General features: G+C 40.0%; 3 protein-coding genes across 3 annotated transcripts in view; 1 reads left to right on the top strand and 2 right to left on the bottom strand.

Moving 5' to 3' along the window:
- The first annotated feature begins 2682 nt into the window (after positions 1-2682).
- Positions 2683-12875, top strand: dpys (dihydropyrimidinase). Its single transcript, XM_070834970.1, has 9 exons — positions 2683-2937; positions 4239-4397; positions 4698-4877; positions 6236-6425; positions 6748-6904; positions 7117-7258; positions 8045-8187; positions 11180-11387; positions 12352-12875. Exons 1-9 carry the CDS (start codon positions 2686-2688, stop codon positions 12409-12411), a joined length of 1491 nt encoding a protein of 496 aa, XP_070691071.1. The 5' UTR covers positions 2683-2685; the 3' UTR covers positions 12412-12875.
- Positions 12876-16109: 3234 nt separating this feature from the next.
- Positions 16110-17734, bottom strand: LOC139204795 (dendritic cell-specific transmembrane protein). The gene is made up of 3 exons (XM_070834795.1): positions 16691-17734; positions 16262-16594; positions 16110-16169 (listed from the first exon to the last, which is right to left on the bottom strand). The coding sequence occupies exons 1-3, from the start codon at positions 17732-17734 to the stop codon at positions 16110-16112; spliced, it is 1437 nt and encodes a 478-aa protein (XP_070690896.1).
- Positions 17735-19314: 1580 nt separating this feature from the next.
- The window catches only part of rims2a (regulating synaptic membrane exocytosis 2a), a 133329-nt gene continuing 130696 nt past the window's right edge, over positions 19315-21947 (bottom strand). The window contains exon 34 of the mRNA XM_070834694.1: positions 19315-21891. Coding sequence (XP_070690795.1) covers positions 21688-21891 — 204 coding nt within the window. The 3' untranslated portion in view covers positions 19315-21687. The remainder of the gene's footprint in view (positions 21892-21947) is intronic.

Raw genomic sequence — 21947 nt, forward strand, 5'->3', positions numbered from 1 at the left:
ACGAACCTCTTACCGCCTGAGCACTGATAATCTGCCTGAGCATTATCTTATGTCACTTTTTGTGCATGCTATGCCCTGCTAATGCCAGAGTTTTACCATGTCAACACTCAGAGCTGCGCTCGCTGAATTTGAATGCAGTCGAAAAAGAAACTGACATCTGTGTTGGTTTGTAGTGCTGGTAGAGGAAATAAAATGATAACAACAGCCTTCCTCTAAATCCAGCGGAATGGCAACTTTCCTCATTCAGCAACACAGAGACTTTTGAGGAGATGCCATTGCTGCCTCATTGGTTTTTCACTCCCTCTGATTACTCCTCTCATCTTATGTAAATCCTCTTAAGTCACATGTTATTGTTTATTGCAACTGTGAAGGTTAGGTGTTCCTAAGCCCTGTGCGTGCGCTTATCTCACCAGCGCATGCATCTTTGTCTCTCCAATGTGTCTTGTTTTCGTAATACACTAATGGCTGAGAAAAGTTGTCTGGACTGATGCGGTGCAGACAACCAATCCACTGCAGTAAAATGCTAATCTCTCCCAGTGGCTAACAACTCTTCATGAAAGAGAAGCAGTTGCATGCTCCAGGGATATCACAGCATTATCAGAAGCCTGCTGAATTTGGGGATTTTTTTTAAACAGTAAATATAAACACTTCCTAAACACACACTTTGACTTTTTTTGAACAGTCAGCATTCCCTGCATCCGTAGGGTGCCATCGTGTTTGAGTGTTGGCACTGAACTAGTGATTGTTGTCACAGGTTCTCTGAATGATGACCTGTCCAAGATGTACTGTACCATAGCAGGATGGTTAATAGGCCTTTTTCAATGCAACAGAGCCTTTATTAATAATACTAATAGTTTGATCTGTAATTTTCCTGTTGTGAGATGGTCTTAAGAGAGCCAAGATGTATAAGTCATAAGAAAAGTAAGATGGCATAACTGAGGTGATATCTTTAGTTTCCATGATGTCCATGGTCTGTTACAGTAGCTGGAGGAGAAGAGTACAGATTACAGGTTACTGTGGTTAGGTTCAGGTTTCACTGGGCATGGCATAGGATGACTTTAAAGACAGCAGGTATAGTGAAACAGAGAGGACTGCTTAGAAGACTGATTGTCACATGTGCACGCATGATCTTAAAGGGCTATTACTCTCAATTACATGCCATGCAATGGGTTAATATCTGGTTTACATTCTACATCTTGGCTTCCAAAATAATAAGAAAAATATCTGTTGCTGCTCTTTTCTCCTCTTAAGCTTCCTGCCTGTATAAAACAGTGCACTGATCAGGTCCAGTGACCTGACCTGAGGTCAGTTTTTACCTCTGTAGGCTTCAGAATGTCGATACTGTTGACAAAAGTGCTTCAGTGCTGCAAAAACTGTATAACCTAGAAAAGTTCCATGCTCGTACAGTGTACAGTCCGCTGCCAGTTTATTAGGTACACCTGACTAAAACTAATGCAGTTATCATGTTCAGCTGTCTACCTAATAATCTGGCAGCTAAATGTATTTTGTCACAGGATTTTTCTTGACGATATCTATTAGATTTACACCTCTAGACAAACTTCTCTAATTATTTAAAAAAAAGTGTTTCAGTCAAATTTGACATTCAAAACACAAACACACAAACATAATACACTTGTAATGACAGGCCTGCCTGTCTTTTGTGCACATTTACACCTATATACCAAATGACTTTTCACAGTTTTGAAAAGGCTTTTTTATTGGCTGTTTGACACAGTTTCTGACTGCTGACTCCTCACTCCTCTTAACTGACTGGTTCAGTTTGACATTAAAGCAAAAGCCAAGTTTAAAACAAGCCTTACAAATGTCTGTTCCAGGCCTTTATCGTGGCTCAAAAAGTGACATCCATAGAAAAGTTTGGTCTCATTCTCAACCAGAGCATCTGCAGATTAATAATACCTGAAATGTTATGATCTACTAAAGTTACGACCGATGCGACCTGAATAAATCACTGCTTCTCTTATCTTATCTTAACCATCAGTTTTTTTTAAACAACTTTAGTGAAACAGCTATGGTATACAGTGTGTACAGCTTTAGTCTACAATTACAACACCCCCAGGACGACCAAAGCTTTAAAAGATTAAAACAAAACAGTGAAATAAATATCTTGTAAAGCTTACAGTGGTTATTGGGTTATGCTGGGTTGTGATAGATTGCCTGGACTCTACTGAGTGCTTTAATCTTGAGGCTACTTGTGGGGGGCTATTAGTCCTCCAGTCCTGTGGAGAAGCATTTCACTTGGTTTGTGGCAAGTCAAAGTTCCATATTTGTGCTTGCTGGATGTGCAGCATTAAACCACAACATCAGCTGAAATAATGAGGCTCAGTTGATCTTATGCTGTGTGTTGACACTGCCCTGTAGAGGTACCCTGTCAAACACAGCTTTATATCTTCATTGTTCTGCTTCAGACTGCGCCTCCTCCTTAAATCGATATGTTTAATCATACAACAGAGTGACGAACAGGAAATGTGGAGCCAGGTCTGGAGAGGACACTGATCTCTGACATTGTAGGAGTTCAGTAGAAGAAGAACCACCATATCTAAGGTGGACTTTGGAGCTGTTTGTTAACCTTTTACTGCACAGACAGCCGAGAGTCACCAGTGCTCACTTTGCACAAACCCTGTCTCCCTGGTCCTCTTTAAACACTCTCAGGGGTGCGCAGCAGGAATGGCTGAGCCCAGCGGGATCTTGATAAAAGGAGGCAAAGTTGTGAATGAGGATTGCTCCGTGATCAGCGACGTCTTCATTGAAAATGGGAAAATCGTTGAGGTTGGACCGAATCTTCAGATCCCAGCGGGCGTGCGGGTCATTGATGCCACCGACAAACTGGTGATCCCGGGCGGCATCGACACGCACACACACATGGAGCTGGCGTTCATGGGCACCAAGGCTGTGGACGACTTCCACATTGGAACCAAGGTGGACATCAAAAGACAAAACTATAGGCACTATTTATGTATAGTTTCCTTCGTATCATTTATTTATCTATTTTAATTCCTTTTATCAATGACTGTCATCATCATCATCATCAGACGGGAGAAGAAGTTCACTTTAATGGGACATTTGACTAAAGTAAAAGGTGGAGAAATACTCTGTTAGGAGTAAAAACACGCATTCAAAGTGTTACTCGAGTAAAATTAATTAAAAGTAAAAGTAATAGCATCAAAATATCCTAACAAAAATATACTATACAAGAATGACCTATTTCAGAACATCATACAGGCTGTTAAGTGGTTGCATTGAAACTATTGATGAATTAATGTGTTAATCACTTTAATGCTACGGCTGGTAAAAGCTGGGTTGATTTTAGTTACTTTCTACACTGCTGGGTAGACTGTAAATTACCCCCAGGGATCATTAAAGTCCTCTTACGTCAACCAATAATACATCATGGTTGTACATCATTATTGGATTAGTGGATGTTTTATTTTGAAAGTTGTGAGCACAAGTGTATTTTGAACTTGTCTGACTTAACTCACATTTGCAGCAAAGGACAAGCACACACACACAGATCATCCGGAAGGTGCTGAAATATATTTTTCTTACCAAAACAAGCGAACACAAACACATTACTTTACTTTAGTAAGTCACTTTATCTCATCTTTATGTTACCTTGTACAGTTTAACAGGCTACTTTGCAAGTGAGTCATAATGAATCAAATGTTATGAGTCAAATTAGCAGCTTGGTGTGAAACAAAGAGGCCAAAGCACTCAGAATGCATCAGACTCACAAGACTGAAAAATGTTGTGGCAAAGGGAAGCACACGTGCACCAACAGACTGACCAAACTACATGTTAAACTACAGCCTCAATAAAGGGCATCAGTCTCATTCAGCACCTGTCAAAAATGAAACATTACAAGCTCTTCCTCATGTTGTGTCCACCCTAATCAATTGCATAGCACCTTAAGTGATAGGAAGATAGAGTTTTAACAAAGGTTTGCAAGTGATTTCCACAACTCACTCATTCACTGACGGGGATCTGATGAGAGACTAGAGTTACACAATGACCATGAGTGCTTGACAGACAGTGGCATTGAGTAATCTGTCCAACGCCGTGCTGATAAAAGTGCAACAGGTCACTGCTGTGTGTTGAGTAATGTGAGGAAACCCCCACAGACATGAAAACAATTGGCATGGAGAGTTTTTTGTGTCTGACCTTTTGTTTTGTAGTTAATCGTTAACTTGCATTTGTGTGGTGATGTGTGTGTGTTTCACCAGGCTGCTCTAGCAGGAGGGACCACAATGATCCTGGACTTTGTCATCCCCCAAAAAGGAAAGTCTCTCCTCGAGGCCTACGGCTGTTGGCGCAAGACAGCTGACTCCAAAGTTTGCTGCGACTACTCGCTGCATGTTGCTGTCACATGGTGGAGTGATGAGGTGAATGAGCATACTGTTTCTAATAAATACAAAACAATTGTGTTAACCTAAATTACAAATATGTTTTTCCTAGTCTGAATAAATTGGGGTCAGAAATGGCACCACACAGACGTCATTGTTAAGTATAGAAACATCAAATTGTATTTGTATTGTATTGCATTGTACGATACATTGTATTATTTTGTGTTGAAGGCGCCAATTTCCCATAATGCCCCTCCTGTTTTTCAGAGAGATGTAGGTGAATCAGGGTTATTCAAAGCTATTTCTCCATGTATGTCTGCAAACCTTTTTCTTCTCCAGGTCAAAAAAGAGATGCAGACACTGACCAAAGAGAAAGGAGTCAATTCTTTTAAGATGTTTATGGCCTATAAAGAAGTGTTCATGCTGCAGGATGCTGAGCTGTATGCTGCCTTCTCCCATTGTAAGGAGATTGGAGCTATAGCTCAGGTGCATGCTGAAAACGGAGACCTGATTGCAGAGGTCAGTGTGAGCTAAATGTGATATGACTGGTTTATCAATTAGAGTAAATAGAGTATTTTTTTTTTCTTTTTTTCAATTCTAACTAGTTCAAATTGGTGGTCAATTTTCTGAGCATTGACAGTGACGTCAAGTCTGAACAAAATCAGTCCTAATCGTCCCATAACTAGAGAAGCATACATACCACAGTCCTTTTTATCTGGGGGTTTAGTCAGGGAAGTTCAGGCAAATGATGTGTGTGTGTAAACACACCACAGTCCAAAAACAATTACGTGCTAATGTTTAACCGTGATGATAGCTAAGTGTGTCTTCATGCAAGATCCTGTTAATGTGTTAACAAAGAATAGACATTATGACACTAATAGTAATAGAAAATCCTGATAAAGAAAGTTGTGAATTTCTAAAACTTCTGAATGAAGGAGCACATTGACTCTGTTTTTCCTGCATATTCCAGATGGTTCAAAGTTCAAAGAGGCAGCTTTGCTCTGTGCTATTGCTGAAAACTACTAACCTGAAGCATCAAGATTTGTCACAAAAATACTTTTCAGCACTGACAACTTGATTTGTAATATCAACACTGGTAACACGTCTTCCATTTAGATGTGCTGGTTCCTCTGTATTGTATTGTATCGGCTCAGTGGCATTACTTGGCACGTTAAAATGGAATGAAACCATAATCAATGACATGACAAAGATTCACCACTAGGAGGCAGCAAATGTCAAAAAACTGAAAATGTGGTGGAGACACAATAGTGTGCTGAGCATGAATTCGTAATGTTAACCCAAATGTTCTGCTTGGGGTTCTTTTGATCCCCTGTGATGGCTCAAAAAACATACAAAACAATGATCTATCAGTTTGAGACTCCTAATTTCACGAGATTTCTTAGAAACATGATTTTGAACAGATGACATTTCAGATGTCTGATAATATATATATATATAAAACATTACTTCTGTCGAGGCTAACACATGGTTATATCCAATACATTTAAATATTCCCTATATCTGTGATTAGATTTGACTGTACTTACTAACTAACCCTCACCCTATAAAACATATCATATCCCCTGTTTACTGTCATTTCAATGCTTTACTGTCATTCTTTTATCGAATGTGCAAACCCAGTTTGTGGCAAAGAAAAGCGTCACCGCTTAAATACTTTTCTACATATTGGGTTTTAGAAAGCTCAGAAGGTTAGCTTCATGTTTTCACTTGCTCCTTGCAATGTTAATTTAGTTGTATCCTTATTAGTTACAGCCCGCTCCCCCTCTGCTTGGACAGATACTGTGCTGATGTTGTCTTTTCATCTCCTTTAACCTTTATACTGCCTTGTCGCCTCCGTGCTCGCTGGGACTCAACAGGGTGCCAAGAAGATGCTGTCTTTGGGCATCACAGGGCCTGAGGGCCACGAGATGTGTCGACCGGAGGAGGTGGAGGCCGAGGCTACCCAGCGAGCCATCACCATTGCCAACGCTGTCAACTGCCCGTTGTATGTGGTCCATGTAATGAGCAAATCTGCTGCCAAAGTGGTGTCTAATGCACGCAGAGATGGTGAGTGAGGTCTTGCTGCCACCTACTGTTAAAGCAGGGCAAGGCTGATAGATGATGGTTCTATGTGCCATTTTAAAGCCTACAACCAATATCATTGTTGATATTTGGTTGTGGTATTCCTTGTTTCATCCTTTTGATGCTTAACAAGTTCAATAATTCTTGTTTGTGCCAAAAGCCATTGAAATACTGATAAAGAATCTAAACCTGAGGCCTTCTTCGGCAGGTGGACCATGTTCAGGTGTCATCATGCAACTTCTGAAACAAAAAAAGAGACATTTCTAACTACTTGAATTTATCAACAGTGTTTTCTCTCTCACCATAGGGTGTGTGGTGTTCGGGGAGCCCATTGCAGCTGGACTGGGCACCGATGGTACTCACTACTGGCACAAAGACTGGGCCCATGCTGCTAGCTTTGTCATGGGTCCTCCCCTCAGGCCTGACCCCAGCACCCCTGGGTACCTCATGGACCTACTGGCCAAGTAGGTGGACCTGAAAGTGTAGTGTAGTGTAAACTGATAAGGTCCAACCAATAATGTTTTTATTTTAGGTGTGCTGCCTGTATGTCTCTGAGCAAATTGGCTAACTGAGCCTCATGTCTAAATAATTATAACTGCTTTCTATTTTTATTTACTCGTTCTGGCATCTATATTTTAATTCACCCATTAATGTATTTATCTATCATGTGTGCCAGTGATGATCTCAGTGTGACGGGAACAGACAACTGCACCTTTTCTGTGTGCCAGAAGGCTCTCGGCAAGGACGACTTCACCAAGATCCCCAACGGGGTGAACGGAGTGGAGGACAGGATGTCTGTCATCTGGGAGAAAGGAGTGGTACGTCCTAATAATATGAATGCCCTTTATCAGACATTGCTCACAACACTGAGACTTAAGCCTAAAACTGCACAAATGTGAGCTGCTATTCACAGCTATTATGCAGCTTCCTGTCATTATCCATGTAATTACATAGTTTGCAGTGATGTGGCAGCGGGCTGAATGAAAAGATGCAGAATACAAGGAAAATGACAAAAATTGTGCTTATAGTCCCTACTTGCCTGTATCTTACATAAGCTTCCTCCATATGAAATGATGCATTACAATTATGAGGCTTCTATATGACTTTGCTGATATCAAGCTGTGATTTGTCATGCTTCATACATGCACCCACACAATAGTTGGCCTACTGGGCCATAGGTACATACATGAATCTATGTCATGAAGTTTAATGGCTAATAATCTATACTCTAAACGTAGCAACTCTAATTATTCCACTCTTCTTATATTTATTTGAACTGAAATACAAGTATTTCTGTTTTTCTACAACACAAACAGAAAAGGCAATAAGCTGGTGGAGCTGCAGATTGCTATAAAAGTGCAGATGTTGCATTTTCTCACTGTTGTTGTGAAGACTATGTTTCAGTCCGGCTGCCCCAAGGCCACGGGAAAGATTTACTGCATGCAACAGTGCTTACAAATCACACATTAGATGATATTTTGGCGGAAATGAGTTGCTTGCTGCACAGTTAAGCACTGACCTTTGTCCTGCTAATTCTGTATTTTGTTGTCATCCACTGAGGCCCCTTACTCAAACTGGCTGCTTTGTGCGTTTCCTCTCCTCAGCACAGCGGCAAAATGGACGAGAATCGATTTGTAGCTGTCACCAGCAGCAACGCAGCAAAAATCTTCAACTTCTACCCACAGAAAGGCCGTATCGCCAAGAACTCGGATGCTGATGTGGTAATATGGGACCCCAAGATGACAAGGTGAGGACCCGACTCCAGCCATTCAGCAGAATGGGAGAAAGCTTTTAAAACGGAGCAGGAGAAGAAAGCTCTCAGACACTATGTGTATACAGTTTCAAATGTGTACAACATCAATGCACATTCTGGATGCTTCCTAATCGCTCAGCATTAAGTTAAACACTTCTACCAGCACTATCAGCAGCTTCAACTGCAGATGTTGCTGCTGAAACATTGGGCAAATTTGAAAGCATGTCTTCAGGGTGTCAAGCATTGGGCTGAATAAGATAAGGTTTCTAAAGTTTAGCAGTAAAGCATGCAGGGTATAGATACAGGCAACTAAAAAGAGAAGTGATGCATCTTTCATCTTGTGCCACCTCAACACACACACACACACACACACACACACACACTAACTCAGTGTGTAAGCTGATTACGTCTGTGCTCTCTCCAGAAGTCAGGGTATGCCATCACTTATCTACAGCTGCAAATTCAAGCATAACACAATTTACATATGAATCACATTCATCAGTCATTAAAAAAAGACTGTTGGAATGATTAATTCTTTTCCGTATTTGGTTATTTTTTAGAGAGGATTTCAACACACTTACATAAGCCAGACGCGCACAGCATCAGTGGGACGATGCTGATGGGTCATGGTGAGGATCTTAAAGATGACGAATATTTCACGTGGGAGTTAAACCAATTTTCATAGTGTAGAACACACAGTATTGAGGCTATTTTCAGTCACCGGCTCAGAATATGATCAGGCTATATATAAAAACTGATTCCGTTTTCTTGTTATTCTAACAAAGTCCCAGGTACAGAGTGGAGGACAATACGCTTTTCTGTGAAGCACATGCATCGATGCCGGCACAGAGGACAGTTTGCACTCCAGTAGCTTGCTGTACTGTAGCACATTCAGGCTTATATAACCCAGAATGGCACTTCACTGCACTGTTAGCTCGAGAATCTGGGCTGAGCCCCTCAGGGAAGGCACTAACCGCTGATGTGAATTGGAGAAGAACACATTACACCCCGGTGTAATTTGCTGTAAATGAATTCACTGGTAACACTGGAAAGGCTTGTGTGAGGGCCGAGACCTTCACTATTGTTACTGTGGAGGAGCTGACAGTTTTTTTGATCCTCTCAGGCCTGTGTTCCTCAGACATCACCTGTTTGTCTCACTGTCTGTGTGTGTGTGTTTTCTGTCTTTACCATGTGTGCATGTCTGCGGATGTTGTAATGCCATTCAAGCATGAGAAGGCCTCATGTTTGATCGCTGCAGTCGTGAATTCATCTGTGAAACTGCGTAATTAATTGCCCTCAGCACAAGTGTCGCTTCATAACATCCGGGACCAGGGGCCACAAACAGTTGCATAACCAGAAACGCCTAGGAAGCTCAGTGAATTGCCTTGTGTCTCATAATTAGGCTATTTGAATAATGAGGACACATCTTGTTTTTGTCAGTACACACTAGGCATGGTGTCTGGCTTTACAAATCAACAGGAAATGTGCGTGTGTGTGAATGGAGGAAATAGGGCTCACAATAAAAAGAAAAGAACATTCATGGAACTGGCTGAGTCAGACTTCACCAGCTGATTTAGTCTTTTCACTCAGATAGGATTTATTAGTTAGACATCATCAATCTGCACCCTGCAGTCTTTTTTTGAAGTGTTGTAATAGGCTTTCCATCAAAGGCGTTTTTTTACATTATGCTTCAACCCCTCTAATGAGAATGTGTTCAAAACTATACTAAGTTACCACTATTATTAGTAACTACATGCAGTGGTCTAAGAATGCAGGTTCTTCAATTGAAGCAGCTACGATAAATTTTTGTGAAAGGCGTCACGTGGAGCGATGAACAAACAGAGAAATGGCATCTGATTCTGCAGCTCCCCAGAGTACTGTAGCGTCTTTCAGCTTGTTGTTCGGATGGTTTTGGTTCACTCTCAGAGCTGCACGTAGCTGCTTTTAGTAAAACAGCTCAAGCTCTTTAGTGGATAGCAGAGATAGCTACCCATCTAGCAGCAAATGGCAGACACAGATGGCAACAGTTAACAGCACCTGGCAGCTGAAAAGCCAAATATTTGTCTTAGGAGATAGGGAGGATCAAAAATCAGAGCTAAAAAGAAAGTGAATATTAGAGTAGGTATATTAATCTGTTGGCCAGAAACACAATTGCAAGTGAATGCTGATGTTGCTCTGTATCTGCTGAATATGTGTTGCTTGTAACTATTTTCTAGCATGTTTCCCATATCTGCTTAAAAGGTGTAATACTGTATGTCTTGTATATACAATTTTAATTTGCAAGATGATTAGTAACCGTACCTATCAGATGCATTCAGTGGAGTAAATAGCACAATATTTCCCTGTGAAAAGTAGTGGAGTAGAAGTATATATAGCATAAACATACTGAAATAAAGTACAAATACTTCAAAGTGGCAGGCTGTTCGGTTAGATTCCTAACAGTTACAGGTCTACATGTGCTGAGGAGAGATCATAGCAGTACAAGCAAAAGTGTTGAACTATGAGTTTTACATAAATCTTAAATAAAGCCATTCCTGCCATAGATAACTTTACCACACGTGCTTTTAGGTAAATTATTTAAATCATTTTAATCAATCATGCTAACGTTGCTCCATTGCAGCCATGCTTAATTTGTTTGGGTGAAAACAAGAAAATGATCCTGCCTTGACTTCATCGAAGCTCATTCTTATTCATCATTCCACTCCGGCCTTTTTAGAGAGGAAAGCGTCACATGATCAAACGTTGTAAATAATACATTATAATATATTGCTTGTTGCTGCACAATAAGCTGCAGCACCTCAATGCCGTGTATGAGTACATTATGGCCTCAATCAATCAGTTTCAGATTAGAGTAGAATGCACAACAGTTTTCGTTTTTCAGCTCGGTATACAGAAAGCATGTGCTGTATACCTCAATCACTGCGGCTGCATGTGAGGAAGAGATTTAGTTCAGTCACTTTTAGTTGTGTCATTATGTTTTTTTTAGGAAGATATCAGCCAAGACCCACCATCAGGCTGTGGACTACAACATCTTCGAGGGCATGGAGTGCCACGGCGTCCCTGTCATCACCATCTCCAGAGGCAAAGTGGTCTATGAAAATGGGCAGCTAAAGGTGTCCCCGGGGCATGGCCGGTTCATCCATAGAAAACCCTTCTCTGAATTTGTTTACAAAAGAATCAGGCAAAGGGAACAGGTCAGTCCAGCCCCAGAAGTTTCATTACTAGAAAATAATGATCAAAAATACGAAGCATCAATAGCAACACTTATTATATATTATTGGTACTATTTAATTAAAGTGTAATATAATATTTTTACATCATAAATGGATCCGATGACTGTGTGTTATGTTAAATGAGCTGCTCTTTGTGACATACCTGTTACCTTGTTACCAGACTCTACAGTTCCCCTCAGTGTTTTAGCATCTTTCAGTGCACTGTTTTGGTTTTCCGGCTCCTAACTTTACTGTTCTGGGTCTCTCTCACCACTCTCATGTGGTTATTCTCAGCCAAAGTAGGCAGCTGTTTGTTAAGATACAAATTAAGGTTCATTCATTGTCCTTTTACATCACAGGCTGCTCAAGATAGAAGCTGTAGTCTCATTTGCTACAAAGGAAAATAACTATTTTTAAAGGTGAAGTGTGGGCGATGAGTTTAAGGTGTTTTACAGCCTGAGGAAAGAAGCCACTCTGTAGTCTGGTACGACTGCGGATTTGTTTTTTTCCCTCAACAATTTTTTGAATTAAAAACCCTTAAAAACCCACGGCACACTACCTGTCCAGCACCAAACTGCAGACAGACAGACAGACAGTTAGCCACCAGCTGGTGAACACAGTGGAGCATTTACTCCCCTCAGGGGTTGGTAGGGACCAAAAACATCATTAAAAGAGAGAGAGTATTAGACTCACTTTCATCAAGTGGCCAGAAACATGAAGAAAATTGGCAGCTCACAATAAAAGCTTATCATTTTTGTACCTGGTCTAACTCTATAGTTCCCCAAAGTGATTCCACCACAGCCCAACTCTAAAGGGTTAAAGGCATTTACTGATTTCCTGAGGCTGAAAGTCAGATTTATGTTGAGTTTGAAGCAGCTAGATGCTGATGAAGAACTGCACACAAAGGTCATTTAACCTTTCTCTCTGCTTTGTATTTGGCCTGCAGGTGTGCGGCCCCACAGCTGTGATCAGACAGCCCTACAAGGGCAAAGTCATTTCTCTATGAACAACTGGCCCAGAACATGAAAGGCGCTTTGTGTCTTCAGCTGTGTCTGTCTCCAGATCAATCCAGGAGCTGCCGAAGCCGAAACAACCGAATACTGTCTCACTGGTAAACCAGCTCCAAGTGGTTTCCACATTTTTAACATGTGTCTGTTTTAACATAGTTCTTCATACATTATTCAGTCATTGGAAATCTCTGTGTGCAGTCAAGGTAATGGTGTTGGTCTCAAGGTCGACTCTGATCAACACTTAGGTCAATGTTCTGTTGGCAGATAATACCTTTGTTATATTTGCTGAACTGGGTGAGGTTTCCAGGTCAGCTCTGCTCAGTACACTGTACTGCTGAACATTATATTTGCTCTAACATACATTATGCAATCGAGTAATTCACTGTAAGGAATGAAAGTAGGGCTTATGCATGATTTCACGGTGAAAAAAATGTCGGCTGATTAAAAATCTTTCATCACACTTGTGCATATTATTGTGTTCATTTAGTTTTAAATTATTTTGAAAAGCTGGCCTTAGTTGTGAATTCTTGATTCATCTTTTTCAGGGCATTTTTTAATTCTCAACATTTTTTTCCCGAATGTTTGTTGCCATTGGAAACAGGACTGATGTTTCTCACCCGAAAGCAACCCTCCCTTTGATGAAATATTCATTAAAATACACTGACATGCGTGAAAGCATTAAGATTTACTTTGTTGACCCAGATTGACTCTGTATTTGCATATTCAGCAGGATTGCACATTATTATATGCACTCCATCTATGCCCATGTATGGACTGCATTCATGCTTTTTCACGGTAAAAGGTCTGTGGCTGTCACTGAGCATCATGTGGCAGCTTCCTATTGGGCTGGCATGCTGGCGTGGTATTATGCCACAGGGCCAGTTGAGACATAATGTGAGCTTATCAGGTTGCCACACGGGTCAGTGGCAGCGTGTGAGTCACAGAAGGCCTACTCATCCTTGAGTTGTACCACTTCCTTCCTCTTGTCTCTGACAGTGGAAAGGATGGTGCGGGACTGTACAGTCCAAACTGAATGTCTGTGAAAATGGTTAAATTGTGCCTTACTGGATTCTTTCTACATTCGTCAGCAGATTATAATGGGAACTGGATGAAGTAAATAACAAGGAAGAATGCACTCTACTCTACTTTTAAAATAAGGAGGTAATGATTCACATTAAATATTTAATCATCATAATTTCACTCATATGAAGTAATTTTCACTCATGCACTTTTAGATTATCAAGGAATTTTTCACACAAATCTCACAGATGGTCTGGTCTGCTGTGTCCTCATTAATGCCGATAGCAAGAGTTAGAGTTACACCAGTAGCGAAGCAGGAGCACACATAAAATGTAAATTTTGTCCATGATACTGTGCTCTGGTGCATGCGGGGAAGTTTCTCCTACACGTTTACCTCAGGCAATATAAACTCATACAAACTATTATCTTTGGTCGATTTCAATAAGATGTTTTTAATCACTGTACTGCCAATTTATTTCATTGCAAATAACAAATAACACATTGGCCAAAGTGTAAAATTAAAAATTAGCAAAAAAAAAAAAGAAGAACATTTGAAGAAAAACCCAGTGCCACTTTCTAACACCTGTGAGATGTTAATGAATAGTGACAGTGCGTAAATGGAAATAGGACAGAGCTGTTCACTGCACATGTAGGGGACATCTGTCTCAGATTATATAAGCAAATACTGCTGTTCTACACTCTGCAGGGGATCATTACACATGGAGGAACAATACTGAAGTTGCTTCTATTTTTATTGGAAGCTGTTTGGCGCGCCATCTATTATCTAAGATAAACGCAGTACAGTGCTTATGAAGAATAAGTTTCACTGCTGCCATCACAAATTCATTGTTGTAGACTTAAATTAGAGGCACAAAGTAAAATCAAACATGAAAATAGTTTATTTTAATGGTGGTTTGTGCTTGTATTACACCTTTCTTGTCATTTTGACCACTCAAAGCACTTTTAAACTACATCCACATTCACTCATTCACACATCTTTCATGCACGAGGAATCTAAATTGGAAGCAAGTCTTGTCTAAGGACACTTTGACATGCGGACTCGAGTAGCCAGGGATCGGACCACCTATCCTCTGACTGATCTTCCAATTGATGGACAATCCGCTTTACCTCTGAGCCGCAGCCACCTCTAGCAAGCCTAGACCTTTTATATTCTTCAGTACATTATTAATATATTCTGTTAATTGGCTTTACTGCGGCATCTATCTCAGATATATATATACATGTATCCTGTTATCCTGTGCATTGTGCTCACAGTTGGGGGTGAGTGAGAAGTTCATCATGATATTCTGTCACCTGCCTTGTTATATAATAAATATGATATAATATGTATGTAATATCTATGACAAGAATAATGAAATTTGCCGCTGTGCAGGAATAGCTGAGTTAATGAGCTCATTGAAGCTAAACTCCTCTTGAGTTATGGCCTCTAATTGGCTGACTGTTATCAAAGTTGAAGCCTTCCATCTATAAACCCTTTGCCATGGTTACAATTAAAGTCATAACCTGTTATGTAATGCGACGTAACTCAATGAACAGCTGTAGCATGCTGAATAACAGTGATATAATACAATACAAGAGAACAATATCACAACAAGACAGTATACTCTGGCACACGCACACATCCACACTAAAATTGGCACTGTCAGTATTGAAATATCAGAAAGTAGAAGTAGAGGTACCTCAGTTGTTTTTCAGTTCAGTTATCAAACTATGAGGTGAGTGGTACCAGAGACCAGTCTTCCTCAGTTCAGAGCTGTTATGAAGAACATTTAAAGATATCCAGTTCTGTCGTTCACTTTGCAAACCTGATGTCTCCATAATCCAGTGCAGAAAATATAGCGGATCAGAAGGTGAACATTAAAGTGCACTACTATAATACATACATTTTGATGCTTGAAAGTTTGAAAGATGCTGATGTATATATGTAAATATGTAATTGTTTCACTTTTTAAACATACATTTGCACATAAATACATATCTGTGTAAACAATGTAAATATAAATATAAATATATTTGTAGTAAATTGACTCAAATATATGAATTTATGATATATTCAATATATGAAGTTACTTTCTTAACCTTACATTATTCACATACAGAGTAAATACCAGAAGGCCTGTAGATCCTAGTGGGACACTTTTGTAGCCACATGGAGATTTAAAACCATCTATAACAACAGTCTGACCTGCAGCAGCTGTAAGCAGATTCATCAAAAATAACAGAAATCAGCTTATTTAATGGAATATTATGATCAACAGTTTCAAAAAGCCTTGGACAGGTCTGCAAACAGCACAATGTCGCTTTTTCCACAACAGCAGTTGCTGCAGTTATTAGACCATGTTTATCTGTAAAAAACATTATTTTCCTCCACAGCGACTCCAAGAGTTGACCAGTGATTCTTGAATTTTAGACAGGCACGACTGCGCAAGTCAAGTTTGATGGATTTGTTTCACAAGTGCTGCCTCCTTTGTTGAATCAACTGTTTTCAATATTGAGGTAAAAGTACAAGTGAAACATGTACAAGTGATGCCGTAATAACAGGATCACTGAGAACCTGTAGGTCAAAATGTTTCTCACCAGGAGATTTTCTTGTGTTTTCACATGTTTCCTTATTTCCTGTCCTTATTCACAGAATAAAAGAAGAAAAACTTCCTTACACGATACTTTGGGGATCCTCTTCCAGTCTAAAGAGCATCGGGCACCAGAAATGTGGCTGAAAAAAAGATGACAAAAAACAAACTTTCACTCTTATGCATTATGTACAAAGATTTACAAATTGAACATGTGACATGCAGCAATGCGTACCTTCAAATAGAGTGATGAGACGCTGTGGTTGTTTTTCTCCTTCTTCCTTTTTAATCTCTTCCTCAGGATTTTGGCATGCAGGTGTTTCACTCTCTGCTCCGCGGCGTTGGGGAAGAACCGCTCACAGACCATCAGCCTGAGCTGAACCACTTTGGCAGCCATCAGAGCCATAACAAGCAGGGTGAGCAGGATGGCTGCCAAAGGAACTACAGAGTTATAGAGCAGCAGCTTGGGTTTAGGAAGACACTTCTTCTCAAACAGGGTCACAGAGTAGGAGAAGTCTTTTTGGTGGTTTTCCTCACTAAATGTTATACCTAGGAAGGTTGCAATCCCCTGAGGAGATGAATAAACACATATTCAGTGGTTGTCTGACTGGAACAAATACTGTAACTGTATTAGTGGGTCTTACAAATTCACAAACATACTCACATTGATGCTCATTAACAATGGGACATGGAACGGCTCCAGTTCGGATAACTTTGTTGTTACAATATCAACAAAGCAGTACAATAAGGCATCTACCGTTATAAATACGGCCCATGCTACAAAATGGGAGACAATTGGAACACCAAATTTCAGCATAGCTCTCCCCTCTCTGGTGGTGGGACGGGTGGAGGGGAGAGCGGTGAACAGCTTCTCTTCCTCTGGTGTGAGGGGGAGGACGTGGGGCTTTCCTTCCGCCTTCTGTTTCTCGTCAAAACTAACAAAATTGCTGCTGATGAAATTGTTTTCGTATTTCATGTCATTGCAGAATTTTTTTATGTGCAGCGCTATAAACATCATGAGCAGGAGGAAGCTGATGGCAGGAAACAGTCTGTCGCTCACAGAGGAGACTGCGTTCATAAGGGACTGCACATACTTGATAGTTTCGTTCAGCTTCTGCTCTGTTTCATTGAGTCTCTCCCTGAATTGTTCTGATTCCAGTCTGGGTGAAACCTTGAGCTGGGAGTTGAGGTTCAAAACCCCTAAGTCTGTAACCCCCTTCAGCATGTTTCCTAGCCACTTCAGCATCTTGACATAGTTACTGAATGGAGCGATGATGGCTGCTTTCTTGGCCCGCAGGTTGCAAATCATACTCCTGACGAGGCCTGTGAGGTTCTCCAAGGTGTTACGGATATTTCTGAGAACCACCAAACTGGTCCCGGCAGTCAGGAGCAGGTTCCGACTCTTCTTCATGAATAGAGAGATCACAAACAGAGTCCCCAAGCACCTCACTCTCTTTGATAGGAAGAGGGCGACCGTCAGTAGTGTCCCAAAGCAGACGGCAATCCCTCCGGCCACTGCTAAGTCATAGTTCAGGGTGAAGAGGAGGTACAGGAGGAGCAGGGAGCTGAGCACGAGGCTGGAGAAGCTACATGTGAAGAGGAGGATGAGAGTTCTTCGAATCCCATCCCTTTCACCTGTCGTGAAAACATCCACAGCCAGAAATCCGATATCCTTGAGGCTCTGTTGTATTGTATTCAATAAGAGCATCCTGGGTACTGAAGAAGATAGTTTAGGGAAAACCTGACAACAGCAACGAGAGAGGTTAGATGAACAGAAATTTGCAAAAGATGTACAGCCTGTATAGTTTAATCTGTCATAATTTCAATCTGAAAAGATACACTTTCAAAGTAAATGCTGTATATGTGAACATTCATATAATAAATCACAAGTACAAACCTGTCATGTAGAGTCTGACATCTGTTCTCATGCATGTAGTTTACAGTTTCCTTAAATACAGTGAAAACAGGAAGTCCTCTGTCCTCTCAGACTTCAGTCATTTCTAAGTCATCCCTATTTTTTAACCAAAAGCAGAAGCACATAGAGCACGGTATGAGGCCGACAGTGTGTGAGACCTAATTGTGCTTGCAATGTAAAAACCAAGTAGTCATAGAAAGAGAATTCAGAACTTCTAACAGGGAATATAATAACGTGATGCTGATAGCAGCAGCATCACCCTGAAAAGAGTCACATACAGTATGTGTCTGTATGTCAAACTCTGAGGGTTATTTGTTATTAGCCATGTCATCTGTGTGGCTTTAGGGATGACCCTGACAGTCTGTCAGTCACTGTCAGTCTGTGTGCTCCACCACACTGGTCCAGAGTGAAATATCTCAGCTACTAGAGGATATTTTGTATCAACCTTCATGTCCTCACTTGGATCATGGGTGCATTGGATTAATTGAAATCATTCTGCTTATGCACTTATTTGTCATCCAGTGTAGTCATTGGGTCAAAGTTTCAATTTGTCCAGTACTTTGGTTTCTAGTGACATTCCCATCAGCTTCAATCGTATCTTGTGTTTAGTGCTAATGTTTGTATGGTAACACACAAATTGTAAACTTTAGAAGTACAGTCTTATCTGACTGGTGGGGTTCTTCTGGACTCACCCAAAAATAATCTATCTAGATTATTAAACCTGAGTGGAGACAAACAACTTCCATTAACGCAAAAATGAAAAATATTTATCAGTCAAGCCTGATGGTAAAGTAGACGAGCAAAGTCAAACCTTTTTCCTATTCATTCATGGCCTTTGGATTAAGGTTCAGCTCAGCAAACGGGCAAACTAGTTTAGCATTTAGCTACAGCAGAGGGCTGTATTGTTTGAACCTAGAAGACAACAGGAAGTTCTGCTAGTCATCGATTCTGCAAATCATATATCATGTCCTCTGTGGCTTTGGAGGAAGCTTTTCAAAGTCTGAGACAATATCCTTGAAGATGTCATCAGGGTCATCTTGGAGTCTACAAATACATAACAGAAACCTTGTGAGAAATGGGGTATGGAGTTTGGAGAAGGGGACGGATGCTTTTGGTTGCATGATGGGAAGTGTAGAATCCAGTGATTTTGGAGACTGACACATTTTTGGGACTAATTGTCAGGACCACTCAGCCTCTGCTATATTTGACAATTCTTTTTTGTAATATGCCTTTTACAAGCCTCCCAATGTTAAGAAAGTTTAATATTAAATTGCTGGAGAGATAGATTGATTGAGTGTGTGTCTTGTCATCACCCAACAACTGGCATCAGTGTAATATCAATTTTTTATTTTTAATTTGAAAAATAACTTACATAAATCTCTGTACTCAACCATACTTAACCAAGACATAGCCTTGGCATTAACACATTGCACCAAAAAGAGAAAATTAAAAGGCATTCAAAAGGATAAATAACATATGTCTTTGTCATCATGTGAGGCATTTTTCCTGTTCCAAAAGAGTCTATCAATCTATTCATGGTAGCTTGTTTATTCAAATTCTGACATCTAAAGGTATGTACAATGAAAATTAAAATGAAAATATATACTGTAGCTTGTTACAGCGACAAGGTTTTCTTGGACATTAAAACGTATTATCGTTATATGGAAAAGGAATAATGCCTCAGTTCAATTTCATTCAGACATACTGCAACTATAAGATTTATATACTTCCCAGACATGAGAAGTATTTATAATTACTAAAAATAGAAAATAAAAAATAAACTGGTCTTGGCTTTTAAATAAAACTAACAAAAATATAGTAAATGAATTTCATTTTCATTAAAACAAGAAAAAAAAAAACATTTTCTGTGGCAATATCCCTTGTTATTTGAACTTGTGTTTAGCTCATCTTCACAAACAATGCCTGTAAAATTGAACCGCAGCAACATACATCTCTTTGCGTGTTTGCTGCCTCTTGATTAGGTATAGACGTCTTGCTGTACCAATACAGATTATTTTTGCATGTTCGTCAACAATACTGAAATAAAACACACTTGCAATCACAACTGTTTCGTCAACCTCCATTAAATATAAAATATTTTCCATGTCACTTTTTTTTCTCAAAAACCTGAAAGAAAACATGACCTTGGGGGTGGAATGTTTTTGTTAAAACTTCAATAATTGGCCGTGGAAGACCAAGAACTAATTTGCTGTAGAGTTCAATTTAAGGTGAGGGAGAAAAGTAATGAAGTTGACATGCACTGTACAAGAAACTGCAAAAATTCCAAATATCTTCTTTATCAAAACATGCTGAGTTACTGTAAGGTGTGCCCAAGCCATGTTGCAGAAAATCCTTTTCAACATGCTTGTTAAACAAATCAAATCCAAAATAAAATACATACTGAAACAATACAGAACTGTAAAATAACCAACAGTCCTAAAATCTGGACAATATCAGGGGACTGAACAATGGTAGCAATGAATAGTACAATGAGAAGTACCCTGGGACAAGGAAGAGAAAGAGAAACATGTACAATTTGCACATAATGTTTATCTTTATAAGGCATGAGCCTTTTACAATGAAATAAACAATTTACATTTATTTTCATTATCACTTTTTGTCACATAAACATTTTCTGTTAAATAACTCCAAAAGTTTCCTTTAAGTTTCCCTTATCTGCATGTCTGCAAAACACAGACGCATGAATGGTCTAAAGAATGATAAACAATGTCTTTTTTTTTTAATCACGATGTTGCATTCACTCCCCTTGAAAACCATGCACTAGTGAAATTTATCTTTAAAAATAATATAAATTGTTGAAAATGGCTGATCTGTTTTATTCATTTTTCTTCATCTTTTTTGCAAGTTGCAGCCTCAAGAAAATAATTTTCTTTTTTTTTTAATTCAGCTAAATTTGTGTCCATGCAAATGAACTAAAAAGGAAAAAAATATTTTTTCTCATTTAATTTTCATACAATATATCAACAGAGAAAGAATGATGGTCGATTGTACATCTTTTCATGGGGTTTGGATTGTTACTGTATATTCTGGAGTGTTGGTATGGTAGCCACTTTAACGTTGCCTCTGATTAACTTTGAAGTCTTTCTGGTGATTGACCAGTATGTTTGATTCAGTACATAAACCCAGAATCTGCGGGGCATTCCTTTTGGGGTTTGGGGGAGTGTGGATACAAGCTGGGACACACCTCACCCAAAGTGATGGTCTCCAAAACTCCTTCTGCACAGCTAGGTCTGTTGGCGTGGCGTGACCAAGCATCTGGTTAGAAACACTGTCAGCCCCTTCAGATACAAGTACATTGACATTAAAAGAAAAAAAAAACAAAAAAAAACAAATGAAAACAAAACAAAAAAAAAAATCAAAGCAAAACATTTATTTTTCATTCGAAAAGGGCTTCTGTAGAACTCGTTTAGCGGTTCCCAGTACTGACCCCCATGGCTTCGAATTGGATGAAAACCTGGAACTGACAGATTCCTCGTGCTAAGGAGTTCATTCCAGCTTCCTCCAAACAACAACAACAACACCTGGCAATCCCGGGCCGCCAGGCGTTTGCAACACGCTTCGCCATGTGCACAATGTGCGCGACGTTTTTGCTTAAAACACAGGATCACGTTTGCACCCCTAGAAACAGGCTCAGAAGACACAACATCAAGCATGCAGTGTAACCGGGGGCGTGACCTGTAATCGCAACACTGGCTGCTACAACAACGCTATCAGTCCACACGCTGCTATGATCGAGAAAAACTGTCCAGTGAGGATTGGGAAGCTCTTCTTGTCAGTGGGGCCAGAGTAGGGTCCACCAGTGAGGAAGGAGGAAAGAGCTTGAACCAGCCAATCACCATGTTGGACAGGTCCAGCTCATCCAACAGTATCTGAACTGCTCCCATGAATGATTTATGGTCCATACGTCCATAGTCGCCCCAAACGATGACCTGCAGAGAACACGGAGGAAGAAGTAAATCAGAAGAATGAGACGAGCTCAGACAGT

Source organism: Pempheris klunzingeri, chromosome 8 (assembly GCF_042242105.1).
Source record: "Pempheris klunzingeri isolate RE-2024b chromosome 8, fPemKlu1.hap1, whole genome shotgun sequence".
Taxonomy (NCBI): Eukaryota; Metazoa; Chordata; class Actinopteri; order Acropomatiformes; family Pempheridae; genus Pempheris; species Pempheris klunzingeri.